The following is an 18,980-nucleotide window of genomic DNA, read 5'->3' as shown; positions in this document are numbered from 1 at the left end:
CGAATATAGATACAAAAACAGATATAGATAAGCATACTTCAGACAATACAGGTATGCATACATATTAATCATATAACACCATCAAGTAATTGCAAACATAGTAATAACCATGCTCCTTAACGAGGCCAAGCCCTAGCTACGCAAACCATGTGAACAGCCATATAACACTTAATCAGGTACAGAATATTCAAGTATGTTTAATCAACAAGAGAAACGATAATTTAAACATGTTCATTCCTAGGGGCCCGAGCCCTATTCATAATTATAATTAATAGTCGGGCCAAGCCCTAATCACATATATCACATATTGGATGCAGTTTTCTTACCTCAGATCCGAGTATAGCATAAAATAAGAACGACCCTCGAGCACAATCCCGGTTCTGAGCCCCCTAGCGATAACCTAGTCACAACCATAATACAGGATTCTATCAAAAATGAGCAAATAAAGGCTTCCAGACTGAGTCCTAGCCTCTGGGACCTCGAATTCTACTAAATCGAGTAGTAGAATCGATCCCGAGCCCTTAGGAATAAATCCCCGTCTCTTAAAACCCACAGTGGCCAAAATAGCACAGGCGGGTCGTGACCTACCCTTGAGGTTCACAGTGCACCCCTCAAGTCAGAGGCCCCCTTCCCTTGGTAATGGAACACGAGTTGCAACCTATCCTTGTGGGTCGCAGCGTGCCTCCCAGACAGAAGCCCCCAAGGGCCCTGGGTTCGGTTGGGGTGCGACGCCCCAAGAACAAGGTCACGACCTGACCTTGCGAACCCAGAATTCATCCATTTTTCCCCAGCCAAAATCAATCAAGACCACCCCAAATCTACCCAAAAACAACAATTCAATCCTCATAACAGATTTGATATCCTCCCAACAACAAAACCCAACTAAAAAATGGATAAAAAAACTCATTAAAACTCAAGTTCACCACCTTGAGCCACAAGACTCAAGAACAGCCAAACTAACACATAAACTCAGTGGAAACCAGGGTTTAAAGCTTACCTTAGTTATGATCTGAGTCCTCCTTACTATAACTAATTCAATCCCCATGTTTAGGCCTTTAATTCCCAAGCTTTCAGTCCAAAAATCTCCTTAATTCCCAAGGAATTCCTTACAAAGTTGAGAGAGAGTGAGGAAGAGAGAGAGAGAGAGAGAGAGTCGTTTGGTGTTGCTGCTAACAAAGTGTTTTTGTGTTTTGTCCTTGCTTTCCTAAGGCTTAAGTTACTTAAGCTGATCTCGAGGCTCGAGGTACCAAAAACGTCCCCGAGGGCAAAATTGTCAAAATCCACAGTGTTCCCTCCTAATCTCACTAACTCCAAATATATCCTCAATTATTCATTCCCATTTCCTGATAACCCGATACTGTGCTAAATACCTAAAATACCCCTTAACTCACCCTGAGTCGGGTATTGGGTCCCGTTGTGACTTTCCCGCTAACTTGCTCCCTAGGATCGTATCGTGCCGAATAACCCAAATAAACCCACATAATAATGTGGTCTCTCACATATATCACATATATACAAGTATGCCCATAACAGTCCAAATTATGAAAATTGCCCTTCTAATAAGAAACGGGCCCACATGCATATTCAATCTTCCTAAACATGCCTAACTAGTTATATTATCATATAACTCACATAATCACATAATCATACACAAATATATCATATAAGCATATAATTCCATATATTGCCATCCTGGCCCCCTAATTAAGGCCATAAGCCTTATTAGGTAATTTGGGACGTTACAACTATCCCCTCCTTACAGAAATTTCATCCTCGAAATTTTACCTGAACAGCTTGGGATACTGGGTCTGCATATCCGCCTTCAACTCCCAAGTCGCTTCCTCGACCTTGTTGTTCCTCCATAATATCTTAACTAAAGGTATAGTCTTGTTCCTCAAGAGCTTGTCCTTCCTATCTAAAATCTAAATTGGCTGCTCCTCATAGGATAAGTCTGAGTCCAGTTCCAGATCCTCATAACTCAATACATGAGTCCCATCTGACACATACTTCCTCAGCATGGAAATATGGAATGCATTGTGCACAATAGACAGTGCAGGGGGTAAGGCCAACCTATAAGCCACCTGGCCAATCCTCTCCAGGATCTCAAATGGACCCACAAACCTAGGGCTCAACTTGCCCTTCTTCCCGAATCTCTTCACCCCTCTCAATGGTGAAACCCTAAGGAAGACATAGTCTCCCACCTGGAACTCCACGTTCCTCCCCCTTGGGTCTAAATAACTCTTTTTTCTACTCTGAGGTGCGAGCATCCGAGTTCTAATCTTCTCAATAGCCTCAGTGGTCCTCTGTACTGCTTCAGGACCCAAATATTTCCTCTCACCCATCTCATCCCAGTGAACAGGCGATCTGCACTTCCTACCATACAACATCTCATAAGGTGTCACTCCAATAGTAGACTGGTAACTGTTATTATAGGAAAACTCTATCAGAGGAAAATATTTACTCTAGAACCCTTCAAAGTCCAATACACATGCTCTCAGCATGTCCTCCAATATCTGGATAGTCCTCTGAGAGTGACCATCGGTCTGAGGATGATAAGTTGTACTGAACTTCAGCTGCGTACCCATCGCCCTCTGTAAACTTCCCCAAAACTTGGAAGTAAAGATAGGGTCCCTATCAGATACGATAGACCTCGGAGTCCTATGAAGGCGAACTATCTCTCTCACATAGAGATCTGCATACTCGTCAACTGTGTAATTCATCCTCACTGGTAGAAAATGAGCTGATTTCGTATACCGATCCACAATGACCCAAATTGAATCATGCTGGCCCATCGTCCTGGGAAATCCTACCATGAAATTCATCATGATGTCCTCCCACTTCCACTTCAGGATATACAAAGGTTGTAACAGCCCTGCTGGCCTCTAATGCTCTACCTTGACCTATTGACAGGTCAAGCACCTTTCCACGTATTCAGTCACGTCCCTCTTCATCCCAGGCCACCAGTATAAAGCTTTCAAATCCTAGTACATCTTTGTGGTGCCTGGATCTCCAGAATCTCCCGTCTAATCCCAGTGTCGGAACGCAGATCCAATCCTTGTATCTCAACAAGCCCATGCTTGACACCCTATAGTCCTTAGTTACACCAGCTAGGATGTCCCCTCTAATCTGCCCCAACTGTGGGTCATCTAACTGCTTCTCCTTAATCCTCTCCAAAATAGTAGACTGTGGGGTGATGTTGGCTCACTGGCCCACCACTAACTCAATTCCTGCTCTAGCCATATCGCCAGCTAACTCCCTTGATATCTTCCTGGCACTATATAATTATCCTGGACCCTTCCGACTTAAGGCATATGCTACCACATTGGCTTTCCCAAGGTGATAGAGGATCTCATAATCATAATAACCAACGTCTTTGCCTCATGTTCAGATCCTTCTAGGTGAATAAGTATTTTAAACTCTTGTGGTCAGTGTATATCTCACACTTCTCACCATACAAGTAATGCCACCACACCTTCATTGCAAAAATCACTGCTGCAAGTTCTAAGTCATGTGTGGGGTATTTCTACTCATACTCCTTCAACTGGCATGATGCGTAGGCAATCACCTTCCCTGTCTGCATAAGAACACAACTCGGACCCTGCCTCAAGGCATCACAATAAACGACAAACTTGTCCCGATCTATAGGAAGGCTCAAAACCAGAGCGGTGATCAAACTCTTCTTGAGCTTCTAGAAGCTATCTTCATACTTGTCTGACCATATGAACTTCTGATTCTTGCCTGTTAACTCTGTCAGTGATGACGCAATCTTGGAAAACCCATCCACAAAGCGTCTGTAATACATTTCCAATCCCAAGAAACTTCTGATCTCTGAAGCATTCTTCGGTCTTGGCCAATGCCTCAATCTTCGTTGGATCCACCATAATTCCATCCTTATGGACTATGTGACCTAAGAAAGTCACCTGTGGCAACCAAAACTTGCATTTCTTGAATTTTGCATACAGCTTGTGTTCACTCAACCTCTGTAGTACCAATCTAAGGTGCTGCTCATTTTCTATCTCTGATTGTGAGTATATCATCAATAAAGACGATCACAAACTGATCCAGGTAATCTTTGAACACCCTGTTCATCAGATCCATAAATGCTGTTGGGGCATTAGTCAATCCAAATGACATCACCAAAAACTCATAATGCCCGTGACTGGTGTGAAAAGTTTTCGTCGGTATATCCTCCTCCCTGATCCTCACATGGTGATAACCTGATTAAAGATCTATCTTGGAGAATAACATCCTACCCTGCAACTGATCAAACTGGTCAAAAATCCTTGGCAGAGGATACCTGTTCTTGATAGTCAACTTGTTCGGTTCTCTATAATCGATACACATCCTCAGAGAACCATTTTTCTTCTTCATGAAGAGAATTGGTGTGTCCCATGGCGAGAAACTGGGCCTGATAAAACCCAAGTCTAGTAACTCTTGTAGTTGAACCTTTAGTTCCTTCAGCTCAGCTGGAGCCAACCTATAAGGTGCCCTAGACACTAGCTTTGTTCCTGGTGCCAATTCAATCACAAATTCAATCTCCCTGTGTGGAGGTAACCCTAGCAGGTCCTATGGAAACACGTCCAAAAACTCACAAACTAATTGAGTATGTCCTGGTCCCACTGGCACGACCTGAGTGGTATCCACCACGCTAGCTAAGAACCCTATGCATCCCCCCTGCAATAGGTCTCTAGCTCTAAGTACAGATATCATAGGTATACTGGGTCCATGTACAATGCCAACGAATACAAAGGGGTCCTCACCCTCAGGCTCAAAGGTTACCATCTTCTTCTTGCAATCTATCATTGCCCCATACTTCTCTAGCCAATCCATACCCATAATTATATCAAAATCAGTCATCACCAATTCCACCAAGTCAACTAATAATTCCCTACCATCCACTGTAATTGGTAGTGATCTAACCTAGCTTCTGAAAACCACTAACTCCCCAGTAGGCAGCATAGTACCAAACCCCACAGGATAAAAGTCACATGGTCTGCACAATCCATCTATAATCCTACTAGCAACAAAAGAGTGCGTAGCACCTGAATTAATCAAAACAGTATAGAAGGTTCCAGCAATAGAAATTTGACCTGTAACTATCGAGGGACTAGCCTCGGCCTCTGCTTGGGTTAAGGTGAACACCCAAGCTAGCGTTAGGTTGTACACCTTCTTGGGCTCTTCCTTTCTGGCTTTCGAGCAGTCCTTCCTCAAATGCCCCACACTGCCGCAAATAAAATAGGCCTTCGCCCGACATTCCCCAATATGGCGCCTCCTGCACCGGGCACACTCTAGGAATGCTCTCCAGGTCTCACCGCCACCCTGGCAGCCCATCTGTATGCCCCATGGTCTCCTATCTGGCCCTGGAGCTGAAACTGTATCTGGAGTCTTTCTCTTTTGGTCATTGGGGCCTCCGCCCCTACCAAAGCCTATAAATGGAGGTCCTGGCCTCCTAGAATCCCTTCTGGCCACATTTTCACGCCAGGTCTTATTTTCTGTGCTCTCAGCTGTAAGCGCCTTCTCCAAAGTCTGTGCATAGGTGGTCAATCCTGGCACAGTAGTAATACGAACATCCCAGGCTATCATAGGTTGTAGCTCCTGGAGAAACCTCTCTCTTCTGGTCCAATCACTGGGCACTAGATCCCCGACAAACTTCAGGGCGTAGTCAGTCACTGTCATGTTACCCTACAATAACTTGCTGAACTCCTCAACCTTTGTAGCTTTAACTGCGTCGTTGTAGTATTTCTCATTAAAAAAAGTTCTGAACTCTTCCTATTCCATGGTGTTTTCTGCTCTGGTCTGGGATACCACCTCCCACCATATTCGGGCATCCTCCCGAAACATGTAAGTGGCGCAGGCCACTCTCTCATTACCACCTACCCTCATAAAATCCAGGATGGTGGTTATCATTGTCATCCACTGCTCAGCCTTCCGTGGTTCTGAGATGCCCTCAAAAACTGGAGGGTTTGTTTCCTGAACCTCTCATACAAGGGTTCCCATCTATCTTCCCCTTCATGGGGCTACACTACCGCTAGTACCTTTGGCTATATCACTGCCGATACTGAGGGCTGTGGGTTCCCTGCTGGAACCTATTGCTGTCTCAGGAGGTGAATCTCATCTTCCCGCCTCTCTAATCTAGGTTGCATACTAGCAAGCACCTGTTACCATTTTTCTGGAGCTAGCAGTGGGGCCTGGCCCTGGTCATTCCCTTCCCTGGCCTGTAACTCTTGGCCAGCCAACCTCTCAGACCTTCGAGGATTCATACTGATATCTAACCCACTAAACAGTGATCAAATCGGTTGTTAGGTAAGTAATAACCATACATCTTTCCGCCTGACGGTCCAAGATCAAACAAACAAACAAACAGATCCAATGATAATAAGCATGCCAACACATAATATATTCATTCATGGTGCCAATAAGCACTTCCTAATATTCATCAGCAAATAACAATGCTAATAAGCATGTTCTTTATGATTCATGCAATAGTTAAGGGCTAGGCCCTATCAGATTATCTCATGCTTCCTAAACAAGCACGCAGAAAAGGCATTTATATCATATTTAAGCAATTAAGCACATAACCACATAAATAGTTACTGAACCTTGAGTTGAGCTTGTCTTTAGTGGCGAGTGTACATGCCCGGCCAGTCTTCAAGAACCCTTAAACCTTGGCAGCTCTGAACCAAGTTGTAACGTCCTCCTAATCCAAGACCGTTACACCGTGTACTTTAAATTGTGTGAGACTTGTTAATTAAGTCATTTGGTTATAAACGTGTAACTAAGGTTAACATCAAGGGTTAGGGTTGAAATTTTTGGTCAAAGGAACTGTTGAATTTTTACTTAAAAAGTTTCATACATATATGGGATCCCAGAATATTACAAACAAACATTTAAAAGGGGATATATACATCAAAAGTTACAACCGGTAGACCAAAGCAGCAAAATTAGGGCTACAACCCTAGTTCCTCTGAGATATCCTCGACCGTGGTGGACGAGCAACCACATATGTACACGGCGCCACTGAAGCTCTCCAACCCATGGCTGGTCAAGCTTTCCTTTTCCATTACCTGCACTATGTAGCACCTTAAGCCGAAGCTCAGCAAGAAAACTTAAACATGTGCATGAACAGAAAATACAGATTTCCAAAAACTTATCTAGCATGCCCAGCAGTAATAACCTAGTTATGCATGCATACAATTACAATATAGATGGTCATTGGACCATTCTGGAGCCGCTGCCCTGAATAGTTGACCATAGAGTCAACCCCAGGGCCCTGTGCCTTAGCTATGTGACCATTGAGTCACCTGGGGTCCTCACCCTTAGCTCTGGGTCACTAGCCATAGAGCTAGCCAAACTATTAGTTTTCCAACGACCATTGGGTCAACCAACGTAATAGTATGTTGCTGATTTGGGCTTAAGCCTTTCGACCAGCGCACAGCGCACTATTGTCATCCTTGACTAATAATTCAAGCCTTGAGCTAGGTATTCGGATACAAATACATAAACAGATATAGATAAGCATACTTTAGACAATACAGGTATGCATACATATTAATCATATAACATCATCAAGTAATTGCAAACATAGTAATAACCATGCTCCTTAACGGGGCCAAGCCCTAGCTACGCAAACCATGCGAACAATCATATAACACTTAATCAGGTACAAAATATTCAAGTATGTTTAATCAACAAGCGAAACGATAATTTAAACATGTTCATTCCTAGGGCCCCGAGCCCTATTCATAATTATAATTAATATTCGGGCCAAGCCATAATCACATATATCACATATTGGGTGTAGTTTTCTTTCCTCAAGTTCGAGTATAGCGTAAAATAAGAACGACCCTCGAGTACTGTAACGTCCCAAATTTCCTAATAAGGCTTAGGGCATTGATTAGGGGACCAGGATGGAAAATTATGTGATTATATGATATTTATGTGTATCATTATGTGATTATGTGAGTTATATTATAAAATGACTTAATATGCATGTTTAGGTGTATTAAATATGCATGTGGACCCATTTTTGTTTAATTGGGTAATTTTCATAATTTGGCCCGTTTTGGGTATATTTGGCATATATGTGGTATGTGTGTGGTACTTCATTATTATTTGGTTATGCATGGGTTACTCAGCACGAGACGATCCTAGGAGGCAAGCTAGTGGGAAAGTTACAACGGGATCCATACTTGACTCGAAGTGAGTGAAGGGGAATTTTGGGTGTTTAGCACATTACCGGGATATTGGGTAATAGGAATAAATATTTGGTGGTAAATTAGGAGTTAGTGAGATCAGAAGGATATTCTGGGAATTTTGACTATTTTACCCCGGGGGCTTTTTGGGACCCCGAGCATTATGATTTGCTTGAGGTTACTTAAGCTTGAAGTAACCTATCAGAATTATAAAAGACCATTCAGAACGTTCTCTCTCCCTCCCGTTCCATTTTTGACACTCGTTCGCATTTTCGAAGGAAACTCAAGTTTTAAGACTCGGATTCAAGCAAGGATCGAGACATAGTGATTCTAGGAAAGATTAGAAGCTTATTAACCTGAGGATTTGGTGAGAAACGACATAATCAGAGGTAATTTAAGCTTTGAATTTTCGAGTTTCTGTTTCCTGGAATTTCTTAAGTTTTGAAATGGGATTTTTCGTTTTGAAGAGTTTTTGGATGAATTGAAACTTGGGTTTTGATTGTTTTGGGCCATTGAGATGATTGGGAACTTTGTTTATGAGATTTGGGTATGTTTGGATAGGTTTTTGGAAGGATTTGAAATGGGAAAATCAGAGTTTCATGGCTGTGTTCATGGTTGGACCGCGACCCTTTTATTCTGTACCGCGACCCAGGCTTGAAAAAAAGAGGTTTTTGGCTGTTGGGGGCACTTTGGGCTGCTGCCAATTTTTTTCAGGTCGTGGCCCACGACGCAGACAGAGAGGGGTTTAGCCCCTGTTCTTGATCAGGTCGCGGCCCAAAAGGGCAGAAATGACCAAAATGGGCTTTTAGTCATGGGAACTTAAACCTAAGGGCTCGGGATCGATCTTACTACCCAGTTTGGTAGGATTCGACGTCCCGAAGGCTAAGACTTGGTTCGAAAGTATTTATTTACTCATTTTTTATGGGATGCTATATTATGGTTGTGACTAGGTTATCACTAGGGGTTTGGAAACAGGATCGTGCTTGAGGGTCGTTTATTGGTAACCTGTTCTTGGACCAAAGGTAAGAAAATTGCACCCAGTATGTGATGCATAAGATACATGTGATTAGGGCATGACATGAATGTTGAATATGAGATTGATCAGAACTTGAGTCTCTGTAAATATGCATGATCATAATTATGCTAGTGGATGTTGAGTAAGCATGTTGAATGCCTTATATTTGGATATTTGACATATGATATATGCCTGAGTGCATTGCTTATTTGTGAGTGGTACTGACTCATTAGTCAGAAATGGCACGAGTCGTATGGAATTGACCTATGAGTCAAGAGCGGCATAAGCATATTGAACACAGAGCCAAAATGATTGGATCTAATCAACGTAAGCATTAAATGCTTGACCGACCCCAAGTATGATGAAAACTAAGCGCTTGTCTAGTCTGAAGGCTAGTTACTTAGAGCCAAGGCTAAAAGGCTCAGGTGACTGTAACGTCACATGGCTTAGGGTGCAGAGCCCAAGTGCGTGATTTATTTCTCACTTATCTGATTAGGGTGCGGAGCCCAAGTGCGTGACTTATTTGTCACTTATCTGATTAGGGTGCAGAGCCCAAGTGTGTGATCATTAGTCACCTATTCAAAGATGGACACATTAGCCATCTATTCCCAAATTGACTTAATAGTCTTCTATACAGGGGGCAGGGCCCATAATCATTTATTTGGACTTGTCTACATGCATGAATAGGGCTATTACTGCTAGGCATGCTATTATGATTCAATAGCATGTTATTACCTGTTCATGAGCATATTGAGTTTTCTTGGTGAGTCTCGGCTCACAGGTGCTATGTGGTGCAGGTAAAGGCAAAAGAAAGATGGACCATCCTTGAGTTGGAGAGCTTAGGTGACGATGTGTACATATGCGGCTGCTCGACCACCACGGTCGATGATTTAAAGAGGAACTAGGGTTAAACCCTATTTTTCCGCTTAGGTCGACTAGTTGTAAATATTTTATTGTAATTAACTTTTAAAATATATTTTGGGATCCCAATGTATACAGTAAATGTTTTAGTGAAACGTTGTATCTTTTACCAAAAATTTTAACCCTAAACCGTTAATCACATTTAGTTACACGATTATGGCCAAATGACTCAGTTAGCGAGTTTAGCACTGTTTAAAATGCACAACGTAATGGTCCCTGGGTAGTAGGGCGTTACAAGCACGATCCTGATTCTGAACCCCCTAGCGATAACCTAGTCACAACCATAATATAGGATTTCGTCAAAAACGAGAAAATAAAGGCTTCCGGACCAATTCCTAGCCTCCAGGACCTCGAATTCTACTAAACCGGGTAGTAGAATGGATCCCGAGCCCTTAGGAATAAATTCCCATCTCTTAAAACCCACGGTGGCCAAAACAGCCCAGGCGGGCCACGAACTGCCTTTGAGGGTCGCGGAGCGCCCCTCAAGTCAGAGGTCCCCTTCCCCTGGTAATGGGACACGGGTCGTGACCTACCCTTGAGGGTCGCGGCGCGCCTCCTAGACAGAATCCCCCAAGGGCCCTGGGTTCAGTTGGGGCGCAGCGCCCCAATAACAAGGTCGTGACCTGACCCTGCGAACCCAAAATTCCTCCATTTTCCCCCAGCCAAACTCAATCAAAACCACCCCAAATCCACCCTAAAACAACAATTCAATCCTCATAACAGATTTAATATCCTCCCTAGCAACAAAACCCAACTATAAACTGGATGAAAAACTCATTAAAACTCAAGTTCACCACCTTCTGAGCCCCCTAGCGATAACCTAGTCACAACCATAATATAGGATTTCGTCAAAAACGAGAAAATAAAGGCTTTCGGACCAATTCCTAGCCTCCAGGACCTCGGATTCTACTAAACCGGGTAGTAGAATCGATCCCGAGCCCTTAGGAATAAATTCCCATCTCTTAAAACCCACGGTGGCCAAAACAGCCCAGGCGGGCCACGACTTGCCTTTGAGGGTCGCGGAGTGCCCCTCAAGTCAGAGGTCCCCTTCCCCTGGTAATGGGACATGGGTCGTGATCTACCCTTGAGGGTCGCGGCGCGCCTCCTAGACAGAATCCCCTAAGGGCCCTGGGTTCAGTTGGGGCGCAGCGCCCCAAGAACAAGGTCATGCCTGACCCTGCGAACCCAGAATTCCTCCATTTTCCCCCAGCCAAACTCAATCAAAACCACCCCAAATCCACCCTAAAACAACAATTCGATCCTCATAACAGATTTAATATCCTCCCTAGCAACAAAACCCAACTATAAACTGGATGAAAAACTCATTAAAACTCAAGTTCACCACCTTCTGAGCCCCCTAGCGATAACCTAGTCACAACCATAATATAGGATTTCGTCAAAAACGAGAAAATAAAGGCTTCCAGACCAATTCCTAGCCTCCAGGACCTCGAATTCTACTAAACCGGGTAGTAGAATCGATCCCGAGCCCTTAGGAATAAATTCCCATCTCTTAAAACCCACGGTGGCCAAAACAGCCCAGGCGGGCCACGACTTGCCTTTGAGGGTCGCGAAGCGCCCCTCAAGTCAGAGGTCCCCTTCCCCTGGTAATGGGACACGGGTCGTGACCTACCCTTGAGGGTCGCGGCGCGCCTCCTAGACAGAATCCCCCAAGGGCCCTGGGTTCAGTTGGGGCGCAGCACCCCAAGAACAAGGTCGTGACCTGACCCTGCGAACCCAGAATTCCTCCATTTTCCCCCAGCCAAACTCAATCAAAACCACCCCAAATCCACCCTAAAACAACAATTCAATCCTCATAACAGATTTAATATCCTCCTAGCAACAAAACCCAACTATAAACTGGATGAAAAACTCATTAAAACTCAAGTTCACCACCTTAAGCCACAAGACTCAAGAACAGCCAAACTAACACATAAATTCAGTGGAAACCAGGGTTTAAAGTTTATCTTAGTTATGATTTGATTCCTCCTTACTATAGCTAATCCAATCCCCAAGTTTAGGCCTTCAATTCCCAAGATTTCAGCCCAAAAATCTCCTTAATTCCCAAGGAATTCCTTACAAATTTGAGAGAGAATGACGAAGAGGGAGAGAATCAATTGGTGTTGCTGCTAACAAAGTGTTTTTGTGTTTTGTCCTTGCTTTCCTAAGGCTTAAGTTACTTAAGCTAATCCGGAGGCTCGGAGTACCAAAAACGTCCCCGATGGAAAAATGGTCAAAATTCCTTGTGTTCCCTCCTAATCTCACTAACTCCAAATATATCATCAATTATTCATTCTCGTTTCCCGATAACCCGATATTGTGCTAAATACCTAAAATACCCCTTGACTCGCCCCGAGTCGGGTATTGGGTCCCGTTATGACTTTCTCACTAACTTGCTCCCTAGGATCATCTCGTACCGAACCCAAATAAACCCACATAATAATGTGGTCTCTCACATATATGCATATATATACAATTATGCCCATAACGGACCAAATTACAAAAATTGTCATTCTAATAAGAAACGGGCCCACATGCATATTCAATATTCCTAAACATGCATAACTAGTTATATTATCATATAACTCACATAATCACATAATCATACACAAATATATCATATAAGCATATAATTCTATATATTGCCATCCTGGCCCCCTGATCAAGGTCCTAAGCCTTATTAGGTAATTTGGGATGTTACACATTACAAGGAGATACCCCAGCCCTATTTATAGAGGTTGGGGTCATTAATGTTAATCAACTCTCATTAATATCAAATTTCCCCCATCTTGGGGTATTAATGTTAAGTTAATACAAATGGGTTGTGCTAAAATAAAGACTATGGCCCACGCGGATTCTACAGGGCCCATTGTAGAAAGTCACGCACCAACTTTATGGGGAACATATCAGTGACTGTCAGGGTGCGGCGCACGTTTGCCCATGTCAGGTGGCGTTGTGGGTAATGCTGATTGTCAAGTGTACGAACTCGGCACCACTAATCGAGGCTCACCAAAATTTGTCAGACAATCGCCTGGTGGCCCATAATTGCAGTACTGACATCTAGCGGCTATCCCAGGTTCCGGGGACCGGAATCATAGACTTGGGGGACGAGTGAGTGAAGAGAGCTCCTCCGGACGTGGCCTCACATGGAGAGATCCCTGCCTTGAGGACAGACCTCGGGGCGTGACCTTACTCGGAGACATCCATGACTAATCTGTTGGCCCTAGAGGTGGCATCACCTTTAGGTACCCTCACCTCGAGGCATGGCCTACCTTAGAGACGTCCACGACTCGCCCGAACTGGGTTTCCTGGAGAGGTTGCACTCCGAGCACCTCATGACTTTCCTCATCACTAATCACTCTTAATTGCCACATGTTAGGAGGTGAAAATACGTACAACAAATATAAATTCAAATGTTATAAATATTATTATGATAATAATATATATTCTTAATTTTTTACTAATTATATTAATATAAATTTAAATATTACAAAATATTATTATAATAATATTTAATACAAGATTTAATACTTATATTAATATAAGTTTTAATATTATAAAATATCATTATAACAATAATATATAATACATAATCTTAATTTTTATTAAAAAAATTATCATTTATATTTAAAAAGAAAACATGTTATTTTTTTTTAATTGATCTAACTTATATAAATACATATATTCATATTTAATAATAATAAATATTATAAATATATTATATATAGGTGTTGTGTGTATATAAATAGTATTACATAATATCATAAATGTTTTGTACATTAAATATGGTAGTTTGTGATCTAAAATGTTATTATATTATATTTTTTTTTTAAATCATAAACAATATTTTGCTTTAATTTTTCTTTTAATATGTTTATGTTTTTTTATATATAATATTATTTATTTATATGAAATTCATATAAATTTAATAAAAATAATGAATAAATTATATAAATAAAATTAAACAAATATGCATTGCACGTTCTAATGACTGAAAAGTATAAATTTTGCCGCAAATATTCTTTTAATTTAGGTAAAAAAAAATGAGAGTTATGCTGCAAATTTTCAAAAATAATTTTAAAAAAAAAATCACCGCAGAAAAGGAAAAAAAAATATAAACATAATTAAACGGGTCTACCTTAATGAATACCAAAATATTATATTTTTTTGTTTTTTTGTTTAGAAATTGATGAGTACTAACGTACTACCAAACATTACTTTCCTTCTAATTCCAACAGTAGTTAAGGCAACCAAAAATTTAGTCAAGGCTCCTTACCTTGAATTATACTTCAGCATCAATATCTCCGAATGAAACTCCGAAACACGTTTCGCACATTTTTACTTGATTCACACATCTTATTAATTAGTGTTATTTTTTTAACGTCCCAAATAAAAATTAATTGCTGTACTCTTATTCCACGTACTAAGAAGGGGCCACATCCTCTCATTTCCCTTTTTTCTATTGGTTTGCCTTTATACCAACATCCCAAACTCATAGCAATAATTGTTGACTATCTCAGGTGAGACAAATGACTTCGTTGACTGCATGCTTGTACATATTCAAATCAAGGCTTGGTGACAAAGATAACATCTTTAGCTAGCTACCTCCTCATTACATTTGATTGCTCTAATAAGAACCGCATATACTCTTTTCCCCTTTCTATTTTTTGACCATTCATATTAATAATAATCATTTTTAAAAAAAAACTCTTATTACAAGCCAAATCCACGTCTCTACTATCTCTCTCTACCCACCACCTTGAATATCAAGAAAAATCCATACGTACGTAATTAACAAACCAAAACATAAAACTCAAATAAACAAATATGGTTAATATATATATGTAACAATTGCCATGTGATCAGAACTATACAGCTAACTAAGCAATAACAAAATTTACAAAAGCTATATATGTATAATAATATAAAGACACACACGGCAACAAGTATTAGAAGGCGGCTCCTATTTTACGACTCTATGGTCAACAATCTCTACTTTTATTTTTTTAATGTTAAGTTCTTTCTCTTCTCGTTCCTTTCACACTTTTCTCTTTATAATTCATCCTCAAAACAAAATTTTCATTAGTACTTTAGATCGATTTCCCTCACTCTAAATCGATCTCAAACAACTACTACTTCTAAACACAAAATAAGCTACACATATATGGAGGTAGCGATACCAACACAAGCCATGGATTTCGACTTCAACAATAGTATGAGCGCAATGAGTTCGCCATACTCAACTGCTCCTCCCTCGCCGAAGCGTTTCGGTGAGTACTACTTCAGCGCGCCGACAAGCCCGTCTCGTGTGTCCGATTTTTATCGAGACTTCGAGGAATTCTCCGCGGCAGAATGTGGCAATAACAATGGTGGATATGGCAGTCGGTCTCCGCCTAAGGTTCCTTTTCAGTGGGAAGAAAATCCAGGCACGCCTAAAAAGCGTTGTGTACTTGAGGAAGATGGGGATTTCGCTTTTGATTTCAGTGAAGACTTGGAAAGAACTTCTCTCTCGGCTGATGAGCTATTCGATGGTGGTAAAATCAAGCCTTTGAAAACCCCACCTCGCCTTCAATTTGTCGAGAAAGTTAACCAACAAGGCTCTTCTTCTTCATCATCATCAATTGGTCAAGATTCAACTAATAAGAAGAAAACGGCAAACGAAAGAGGAAGAGAAAGAAATACTAGTAGTTCTATGGGAGATTTGTCGTCTTATTTGAGATCGGCTCGAAGAGCTACGAGATCGCTATCCCCTTTGAGGGTGTCTCAGTCTACTTGGGAAGAAGAAGATCAACGACAACCAATGGATAAAAACGACAACAACAACAAGGAGAGGTTATCTTTGGTATCGAAACCTTCAAGTTCTTCTACTACTACTGATAATGTGCCGAAGGTATCTTCTTCTTCTTCTTCGAAGAAATGGAGATTAAGGGATTTTCTTTTGTTTCGAAGCGCATCAGAAGGGAGAGCTAGTGAAAAAGATCCGTTGAAAAAGTACTACATGAAAAAACAGGAAGATCTTAAGAACGCTAGCCGTAGGTCTACGGACAGCATTGGTAGTTCAGCCAGGAGAAAAGGACCGGTTTCGGCTCATGAGCTTCATTATACAGTCAACAAAGCTGTGTCCGAGGATTTGAAGAAGAAGACCTTTCTGCCCTACAAGCAAGGTATCTTGGGCAGATTAGCCTTCAATCCAGCACTTCATGCTCTCGCCAATGGCTTTGGTTCTCTCACACGTGCATGAGATATCATATATATTCATATTCATTATAATGATTTTGATGGAGAAAATAAGAAGAAGACGAGTAAATAGACATATATCTCTTATTGTGTTTCGCTGTAAAGTTATATTATTACTATGTGTAAGTTTTTCTCCCTCTTTTTTTTTATTTTAACAAAAGAAAATAGTACATCTAGCAATTAGTATTTACGAAGTAAAGAATCCGAAGAGGTGTGCGCTTGATGATGCTGTCTGTGTCATTTGGGGAAAAAAGTACACTCAAATCAAGTATATATCTTGTTTGATGCTTCTTCGAAAACTGAAAGCATAATTCTTTATTTGTTTTATCTCCTTTAATTATTTGTCATTTAAAATATCCAAATACATATAGGTTTGGCTTTATATTTTATTGGCTTTATATTTTATTGGTGGAGTTTTCAGTGTTCTTGACCCGTAATTAGTTTTCGGCATGATTTTTATGATTGTATATATTGTAGCTATTTAAAATATTTGCAAATTTTTAGAAAATTTCAAATAGTTTACAGTTCTGAAAACTAGGTTTAAATATGTTGTTTTTCATGAGCATAAAAAAATTAGTCGCACGTACAACAACATATTTGAACTTAATTTTTGATATTGTAAATTATTCAAAAAATTTTTAAAATTTTTATAATACTCTAAATAGCTATAATATACACGGTCAAAAATAATAATTACACCAAAAATTATTCACGGATCAAGAACTAAAAACTCCACCAATAAAACTTAAAATGAAGAATTCTCGCATATATATATATATATATAATATCTTCTCTTATCTTCAGAGTTTTCTATGATAAAGATTATTTTTCTTTTCTTAAATTTCTGGATAATATTCTTCCCCATGTTTGTTTGGACAAACAAGATTCGTCTCTTAACTGACAACTATGAAATGTGTATTTGTTATTAGAAATCCAATAATAGATAAATGCTTTAAAATTAAATATTGTGTGTGAACGACAAACATACAATGACATCGTCTGTATTAAAAATAAATGAAAAAAAAATTACATTGAAAAAATATACATTAAATAGATCCACCAACAGAAAAGAAAAAAAAGGACAAAAGAAATATCACATAGATCCATAATCTGTTGTGCATTGTTGACTTTCGTTTCAGGCTTATCCTTATTTTCAAGAATAAAGGATCTAGAAAACCAAACACGTCATCTTGAGGCATTTGTTATCAGTTTACAATTATTAACGTGGATTATTTTGTATTTTCTTTTTCGTTTTTCCAATAAAAACAAAAAAGCGTATGTATAATATGATATCTGTACATAGAGATGAATCATTCAAAATATTTATATAAATACTTGAAAATAGTACGTGTTCCCCTCTCATTTTTTCTTTTCTTCATTTATGAAACACGCACTCGGTCCTTCATTATTTCTACTTCTCTTTCATGATCTAATCTCTCTCAATTCTCTCCATTGCTATATGATCATTAGAGCTTTTAGGATTTGATCAAATCGAACCTAAGGCTATCACTATTCGCGAAATGGAGGATTGTTAACTCATCTTTGTCGCCGTGGCCACGAGCTCTTGGGGATTGCGATCAGATGTAGCATTGGAGACCATAGCCAAAGCTTTCCAAGACAAGGTCTTTAGTTTAGTTCTCTTCATCCATTCCTCATTTTCTAGAGCTTAATCAACATTGTGATTATTAAGGCTGATAGATTTTGATAATTATTTTGTTTAATCTCTATTTGTTATAGTCTCTGTCTTATCCTAATTTCTAGTTGTTTGCTCACTCTGTTGTGAAATAGTTTTGGTTTAGTTTGTGCATAGTAACATCTCTTAGCCAAGGTGAATGATGACTCTAATCTTGTTTTTTTTTATCAAAGATGAGAAAACAGAGGAAGGGAATATAAAAGAAGATGAATTTTATGTGAATAGAAGTTGTGGTTTATATATTGATTGATTTCTAGTTCATGTCTGGTAAAAGAATTATAAGAAGATTTATTTGGTTTCACAACTTTTATTTTGATCAGTTTTTTCATTTCAATAGCACATGAGGTGCTTGACAAAATGTGTCTAAGAACAACACGATTGATTGACGTAAGATTCTCGACCATGCCTATGTGAACATTAACTTATTACAATATTCCTTAATATAATTCTATTACTATTTATGAAAATATCTTATACAATGTCCTAAATAATATAGTAGGCATGGAATATTCTATGTTCTCTATAATTTCATTTTTTAAGATTACCAAATGCAGACATAAACATATATTCTGATACATCAGGACAGGTTACTGATGAATCAGAATATATGAACAGAAAGTAAATAAACTAAAAGTAATATGACACAAGAAGTTTTTTACGTGGTTCGTAAAACCTAGTTCACGGGCCACGCTAAAAGATAAAATCAATTAGTAAAGTCTCAAGAATACAATAAGCAACTGACTTATACAAAATTAGACTCCCTCTAAATCCTTGTCGCAACTTTGAAGTACTCCACTTTAATAATCTCATTTTGATAAACACCAAGAACATGAAATCCCTTCTGAATTTGATGAGTGCTCGCTTCCTCCCGAAGTGAGTCTTATGGAAATCTTCTCCCGAAGATTGTGTGTCACGTTCACAAACT

At 39.9% G+C, this 18,980-nt stretch overlaps 1 protein-coding gene across 1 annotated transcript; it reads left to right on the top strand.

Moving 5' to 3' along the window:
• The first annotated feature begins 15,085 nt into the window (after positions 1-15,085).
• On the top strand, positions 15,086-16,680 carry LOC133803662 (uncharacterized). The gene has a single exon (XM_062241771.1). It carries the CDS (start codon positions 15,290-15,292, stop codon positions 16,364-16,366), a length of 1,077 nt encoding a protein of 358 aa, XP_062097755.1. The 5' UTR covers positions 15,086-15,289; the 3' UTR covers positions 16,367-16,680.
• The last annotated feature ends 2,300 nt before the right edge of the window (positions 16,681-18,980 follow it).

This window comes from Humulus lupulus, chromosome X (assembly GCF_963169125.1).
Source record: "Humulus lupulus chromosome X, drHumLupu1.1, whole genome shotgun sequence".
Classification (NCBI taxonomy): domain Eukaryota; kingdom Viridiplantae; phylum Streptophyta; class Magnoliopsida; order Rosales; family Cannabaceae; genus Humulus; species Humulus lupulus.
Note: the sequence above shows the minus strand (reverse complement) of the source record. Positions and strands in the feature narration are given on the sequence as shown.

Bases quoted from the DNA above. Each gene is read 5' to 3' on its own strand.
- LOC133803662 (XM_062241771.1), top strand. From the start codon at position 15,290: ATGGAGGTAGCGATACCAACACAAGCCATGGATTTCGACTTCAACAAT.